This window comes from Vidua chalybeata, chromosome 16, assembly GCF_026979565.1.
Source record: "Vidua chalybeata isolate OUT-0048 chromosome 16, bVidCha1 merged haplotype, whole genome shotgun sequence".
In the NCBI taxonomy this organism is placed as follows: domain Eukaryota; kingdom Metazoa; phylum Chordata; class Aves; order Passeriformes; family Viduidae; genus Vidua; species Vidua chalybeata.
The window spans coordinates 13,786,089-13,793,475 of NC_071545.1; the positions used below are offsets into that span (position 1 = coordinate 13,786,089).

The window sequence follows — 7,387 nt, forward strand, 5'->3', positions numbered from 1 at the left end:
TCCTTTTTATTCCTGCACATAGGCAAATCTGGGGGTTTTTGTTTAGTACCTTCAACTTCTGTTTAGAGAATGCTGCAAGAAGCAAAAGCATAGCCCTGATTAAAATAGTAACAACAAGACTTCTCCTACCTCCCAGGTTTGTGGAAGACGTGGCATTTGTATAAATGCACCTTTATTAAAGGAATTTAATCAGCTTAATTAAAAAGTATTTGTCAGACATTCATGCAAATATGCAAGAGGATATTCAGATTTAATTTATATCTGAAGCAGTGCAGAAAGCCCCAAATCATGGTATCTCTTAACAGAGAGACTCTATTTGATGCTGAAATTTTACTTATCATTTCAAGCTTTGCCTGCACTCCTTATTTCCCAGGAAAAAAAAGTAGATGCTTCTACCAAGAGAGAAAGGAGAGCCCTGAAGGAAGCTCTGTTAAATACTGTTATATTAAGGGTATATGGTTTATTCCAATATATTCTTGAGATTTCCTTGTTCCTCTCTGGTGAATTCTCCCTGGATAGAACAGGCTCTGCTGATGAAAGGTACCCAGCATAATGGAATAGAGATGGGATAATCAGCAGGCATAACTCAGTAGTCTGAATTTCACCAGCTAGGAAATCAACACCATAATCCTATTGCTGCTGTCAAAACACAAAATGAATTTAGAAGTCAGAGCCAAGATGATTGACCCATTACAAGATAAAGGATTGATGTAATTAGATAATTTCCCAGGTTCTAAATACAAATATTTTCTTAACCTGTTTTTAATCTTTTTGGATAAAACATTTGACGTAAACAGATGTGTATTTGCAGCACTGAAGCCTTGACCAGGAGGAGAAATGATGTTTGTGATGTAGCACTGCTGTGAGAGCAAATAAAGCATCTTTAGCATCCTAATCAGCCCTTTGCTGCTCAGCTGGAATAAGCACCTGGATTCAGAAAACAGGCTGTGTGTCGTGTCACAGCAACTTCCTGGGTTTGGGAAGCCACTGCTTTAAGTGACTGGATTTTTGTGTGTGTGTGTGTTGCAGTAAAGAGAGCAGAATGAACGGGCAGTACCAGCAGCCGACGGATAGTCTAAACAATGATAATAAGTAAGTGGTACATTCCATGACTCCTATTGTGAAAGGTAGTTGCCTTCTAGAAGGAGATAGTGTTGCTTTATATCCTGCAGTGCCAGTGCATTACCATATCTGACAGCACAGTAACTCTGGAATGTTGCAAAGTAAAGCTTCACTCACTGCTGTTCCTGCCCTTCCATGGGGCTGCGGCAGCTGTTCCAGAGCTGAGGGTGATGCCCTCAAATGGTCGGTGGGCAAAAAGAAATGCTGTGGTCACAATGTTTATTACAAGGGATGGGTGTTTCCTTGAAATACTCCTTTTCCTGTTGCAATGGCAAAGGCAGTTCCAGAGGACCAAAGAAAGTTAACAGAATGCTGACACTCAAAGTCAGGAGTAATAATCCCAGTAATTCTGGGCTCCATTGGGCAGGTATTGATTGATTCCAGTCAGAATAAATGATGGACTGGTGTGGGACTTGCTCAAGAATGTAAAGGGGGTGTAACTGAAACCAGTATCCATTGCTTTATGGGAATAGGAATGGTCACACAAACCTTACCTCTTCAGTTAAATAAGGTTACAAGTTTCATTGCTGCTGTTGTGTATTTAAATTCAAGGCACTTGGTTTGCCACTAAAAGTTTCAGTAAGAAACTGGAATCACACAGAGATGTAAAACCAAACTCACAGGTCTTAGTGCAGGTGCCACCAGGCAGGTAGCAGGCAGGTGTTGTGTGGGCCTACAGCTTGAATCATTAGCTGTGGGGTGTTCAGTACTGCTAGAAAAGGTCTGAAGGTAACACAGTTGATCACTTTTGAGATTTGCAGATGCCTCAACTTGGAGAAATTGTTAAAAATGAAGCAGATTTAGGTAATGAGAGCAAAGGTGTCTGCATTCCTCAGGGATCTGGGTGCCAGGCTCCAGCTGGGACTGGAGTGTGCTGTCCATCCTAGTTGGATCATGGACTCCCCTAGAGAGGGTGGCTCTAAATCAGTGGCTCTGTAGGCAGTCAGTGAATAGGTGCCTTGTTGTGGCACCACTGTGTCAAAAGAGTTCTGTGAATTTTCAACTTGAGTAGGACAATATCAAGTGAGATTAGAGAGATTATTTTACCATTGTGTAGCTGTGCTTGTGACACACACAAAGTGTGAGGGAAACATTTTATGAAAGAGTTAAAGAGAGTGGAAAATGCTTGAAAAAGAGCCACTAGTGTATTTAAGACTGGAAATAAAATCTTACCTTAGAACAAAAGAGCCAAAGACTTCAGTCTTGCACTTTTGAAAAAAAAAAAAAGAAAAAGAAAACGAGAGCAACTTGCTTATCAATATCTTTTTTAGAACAGAGGTGGGCCTGCAAGTTTTCTGGCAAATGCACAGCAGCATTTGAGAGCTGGAAGTTGAGTCTGAATATATTCAGTATTTCAAAATAAGTACAGGCTTTGCAGATTAGGGACAGTTAATCAATTCAGCAGTTTATCATTGGAAATACCTAAGATTATCTCATTCCCCATACCTCAAATGCATTTTTTTCTGGTTCACTAGAATAAATCAGGGAAGTAGAAAGTCAGACTGAATAATCAGTGGTCCTCTTCAGGAATGCACCAATATTGATCTATTTTAGAAGCAGGTTTGGTAGCCAGTATTGCTAAAGCTGACAGTGATCACCAGACTGGAGAGCTGCAGAAATAGAAAGACAGGAAAAGAAAATTTTTTTTCTTTTTTTTTTCCCTGGGCAGGGCCACCCTCTTCCCAGCTAGTGTTAAAGCTGATGTTTTACTGATGGATCAGATCCTTTACCATTGCTACGTGTGCTTATGAACAGAAGTTTCTGCCTGTCTGAAATGCCCATTGTTTCCTCCCTTTTGATGCACATATTCATGGTGTGTTTTCTGCCCCAGGTATTCCTTGTTTGCAGTAGTTAATCACCAGGGAACCTTGGAGAGTGGGCACTATACCAGCTTCATCCGGCAGCACAAGGACCAGTGGTTCAAGTGTGATGATGCCATTATCACCAAGGCAAGCATTAAGGATGTGCTAGACAGTGAAGGGTAAGTGGTCCCCTGGGAAGGGGAAAGGAAGGCAAACTTTGACCTTTGTTGGGTTTCCCTTACTTTAAAAAACCCCTTTTAATCATAGAGAAGGATAATTTCTCTCTTGAATATCCCCTGTAATGCTCAGTGCTTCAGCATGGAGACTGCACAGTTACATTTATCCATAATTGCTTTATAACTCTGGATTTGCTGAAGGAAAGGAAAGGGAAGAACAAGGGACATCAGGTGACTACAATGTCTGGAACTGGTGCTCATGTCCAAACTCCTGCTAATGGAAGGGATTCTGAAAACCAAAGTGATGTGATCACCCAGTGCAGGAGCAGTGCTTACCTCTGTGACACAATCCAGTCTGTGCCTGCAGAACCTTTGGATTATGATAAATGTAAAAGATTTGAAGAAAAGCCATTAAGGAGGTGCTGTGCCCCAGAACAGCAAGGCTCTATGGGAGGCAGGTAGAGAACATGAGCTGTTTCTTAGCTCATGGCTTTAAATTAATCTCAGATTGACATTATGGCTTCTGATATTTATATTATACAAGCTTTGGGAGGACAGAGCAATATTTTTCAAGGGAAGCACTGTAGTGTTCCTCATTTGAGGGAAACACTGGGGACTGGTTTATGTTCCAAGAAAAAAGCAACTTAAAATCTGATGTCTTCATTTTGCATTTTCAACTATGGACCTGGTACTGCAGAGATAAGTCTTTACCATTCTTGTTTTAATTATTCATGACATTTTTAAGGATTGCTGCAGGCACAATGTTCAGGTTGTAATTTTTTAAATAGATTTTTCCGTTTTTCCTTTTTTTAAACTTCAATCGGGAAGTAAAAACAGAGATCTATAATACCTGAATTTTAGTGTTAAATGACTTGACAGGGAACTTCTGCTTTGAGGTGAGCAGAGAAATGAGTTTGTTGTAATTCAGTAACACATGCCTGGTGCTCAGGTGGGGTTATGCCCGTGGAAGAACCTGCCAGAGGCAAGGAGGAGAGGATGTACAGCACAACTGTTGCCCATAAAGGCTGGTTTGAGCTTTGATCCATTTCCCTGGTTCACATGAAGGCTGACACAGTAGCTCTGTGTCATGTGAAGGAGTCCATAGGGCTTGGATGGAATTAGAACGATTGGAACATCTCAGAAGTGCTCTGAGGACTCCCCAGTGGCTGTGTCAGAGTGGGTAAGGGTTGTGTGGAGATCAGTCCCCTTGTTCTGTGTGACTGCTGAGGGGCTGGGCTCCCTTCTGTGCCAGTACACACACAGCAACTGGGGTCAGGAAGAACTTCATCCTTTAAAACACCAGAGTTGAGTGCAGATTGGCACATCAGATATTTGACTGGGACATGAGTGTTCACCCACACGGCTGCTGCTTCATTTTGCTTCTGTTCCAGCAAATGGGAGGCAGTTTGCAGTAATCCTGGTCTGATCTCTGGTAGTGTGACTCTAAAGCAAGAGCTGTCTCTTACAGCACCTTTATTTTGTGTCACATTAGTGTTAAATGGTTGCTGCCTGTCTGAGCACCAACAGAACCCAATATTCCAGAGTTTCCAGGTCCTGAGTAGATTTTATAAGGTTTGACTCTTTCATAGAGTCATGGAATGGCCTGGCTAAGAAAAGACCTTAAATCTCATCTCACTCCAAGCCCCTGCCATGGGCAGGGACACCTTTCACTATCCCAGATTGCTCCAAGCCCTGTCCCTGGCCTTGAACACTTCCAGGGATGGGGCACCCATGGGGTTTCTCTTTGATGTACAGCTGTTCAGTTCCCTGAGTTGCTGGTAAAATCATGTCAGCTGGCTTCCCTCCTTCTCATCCCTGGTTAGTGTCCCTGGAATCGCCTCAAATTGAAAAGAAAACCAAAATTAACAGCCCTCGTGTCTTATGGTTGCATCAATGGAAACTCATCTGCTTTGGCACAGAACTGACACTGTCCCTCTGCTCTCTTCCAGATATTTGCTGTTCTATCACAAACAGTTCCTGGAGTATGAATAGCCTTATCCAGCAGCTTGTCAGATGTAAACAAGGAAGAAACAACGCAAGCCTTCTGAATCGACACACAAACCTACCTGAAAAGAAAAGACCCATTACAAACCAACTCGCACTGAGCTGTAACAGGACCTACTTGACACTGACTCACAGCCTGGAGAGTGAGAAATGAACAATGTCCGACGTGTGTGCAGTCCCACGAGCACAGAAAGGGGGAAAAGAGGCTGCAGTCAGTCACTTAACAGAGGAAATATAAAATGAAAGGAATGCTCTGGGTGGGGGAAATGGGAGCAGAGGAGTCCGGGCACTGGTACATCTCCTGTGTTCCTCCAAAAATGTGTGTGGGAAGGCAAAGGATTCTACCCTCATCTCCATAAAGCATCTTCTCCATTTGGTGCTTCAGCTCCAACGACCAATCATATAACAGTTAAAATTAAAAATCCAAACCCATTTTTTTATGCATATGGGTCTGAAAGCAGTAGAGTGGAGGAGGAGGGGATGAGACAACTAAAGGACTTTGCAAGTATCTTTTTATTTGTGAATTTTAGTTATTAAATAAATACAGTATGAAACTATTAGGCTCTTTTTTTTCCAACAACCATAAAACAAATCCTGGATTGTGGAACTGAAGCTGCAGTACTCAGACAGGTTTTCAAGCATGCCTGCTTGCACAGGTAATGTTCAATGCCATCGGACTGCTCATCCAAAAGCATCAGCACAGATTCTGTTGTTTGAGCCCTTTTTTGTTTTGTTTTCTATAAATAGCTATTTTCTTAATTTTTTTTTCCTTTTATTCCCTTTTTTCACGAGAATGAAATTCATAAATGCAACCATCAGTAAAAATGAATGAATTGGTGTGTTTATACTGTAAGAGTGGTCTTGGTTCTTTTTCGTTTTGTTTTGTTGGTTTTTTTTTAATCTTGTGAATAAGTTTGAATTTCTCAAAAGCGCTTATTTTGTTGTTACTGGTTTTGGTTTGTTTTTTTTTTTTTTCCTTCCCTGCTGCTTTCCAAAGGTGGATTTATATATATCTGACACTTGAGAGAACCTCAGTGGTGAAAAATGTACCATCTGTTGGGAATGGTCGCTGCCGGGGCAGCTTTGAGCCCTTCTGCAGTGCTCTAAGTAAACAACACATTTTCCTGGTATGTGCTAGGCTGGTATTGGTTCCTTGTATCCTCCCACATGGATTAACTCTTCACGTGCTCTTCTCCTCTTGCAGTGGCACAGCCTGTGTGTCGATGTTCTCAGGGGCCTTTCCTCCCCCTCCGTCGCTACCAGCAGGAGCTGCTCGTGCTGGATCTTGCTCTTGGAGCTTGGGCTTGGGGGTGGAATTGCAGCCTGGGAGAGGAAGCCTTCAGAACAGAGCTGGAAGAGCAAAAACAGCTTTGTTCTCCCGTGTGGAGAGGATGAAGTGTCAGTTGGGCACTGTGTAAATTGGTGTCACAGCCGAAAGTCACAGAATGGTTTGGGTTGGACTTTCAGGATCATCTTGTTCCAGCCCCTGCCATGGGCAGGGACACCTTCCACTATGCCAGGGTGCTCCAAGCCCCATCCAACCTGGCCCTGGACACTTCAGGGATCCAGAGAAGCCACAGCTTCTCTGATCTTTAACCTCTGCATAAATCCCCAGGCAGTCATTCCTCAGCTTTGCCAGTGTGGAAAGGCAGGGAGGGACCTAAGCCTTTAAGTTCTGTGCTCCAGGAATGAGGTACAGATGTCTAACACAGTCTGATAAACAGAAAAACAGGAAAATAAGGGAATTGAGCGTGTTTGGGTTTTTAATCACCATCTTACAAGAGCAGCTGAACAGGTGCAAATCTTTTGATTTGCACACAGCCTGGAACAGTACGAGGAGTTTCTGTACATCTGTGACAGGGCACGGAGGAGGAAAGGACAAGTGGAAGCATCTCGAGCCAGACCCAGGAGGTTGGGTGTGGTGTGGGAAGCAAAGCCAGAAAGTGCTTTTAGCTACATTTTCACGTCCCTCAGCCACTCGAGTCGAGATAAAGCTTTGCCTGATGCTGGTGCCTGATAGAAAAATCAGAAATGTGAGAATTGGTTGAACCCTGGGCGGGGCACCCTGCTCGAATCACTGTCCTTAATTCCATGTGTGGGGGCGCCCCGGTGCTGCCGAGGCCATCGCGTTCCCTGCCTGTGTAACGATTTCATTTCCATTTGTGCTGGGTGCCGCCCGGTTGAAGCGGAGCATTCCTGCGCTGGGGAGCTGCAGGAGGGAGTTGGGAGATGGGAGATGATGGGAGATGGGAGATGATGGGAGATGATGGGAGATGATGGGAG

The 7,387-nt window shown here is 43.4% G+C and overlaps 1 protein-coding gene across 5 annotated transcripts in view; it reads left to right on the forward strand.

Annotated features, from left to right (window-relative positions):
* The window catches only part of USP22 (ubiquitin specific peptidase 22), an 89,259-nt gene extending 83,598 nt beyond the window's left edge, over positions 1–5,661 (forward strand). For all 5 annotated transcript variants that reach the window (XM_053957461.1, XM_053957462.1, XM_053957464.1 and 2 more), the window contains 3 exons: positions 1,030–1,092; positions 2,954–3,103; positions 5,050–5,661. In XM_053957461.1, coding sequence (XP_053813436.1) covers positions 1,030–1,092; positions 2,954–3,103; positions 5,050–5,092 — 256 coding nt within the window. In that variant the 3' untranslated portion in view covers positions 5,093–5,661. The remainder of the gene's footprint in view (positions 1–1,029; positions 1,093–2,953; positions 3,104–5,049) is intronic.
* The last annotated feature ends 1,726 nt before the right edge of the window (positions 5,662–7,387 follow it).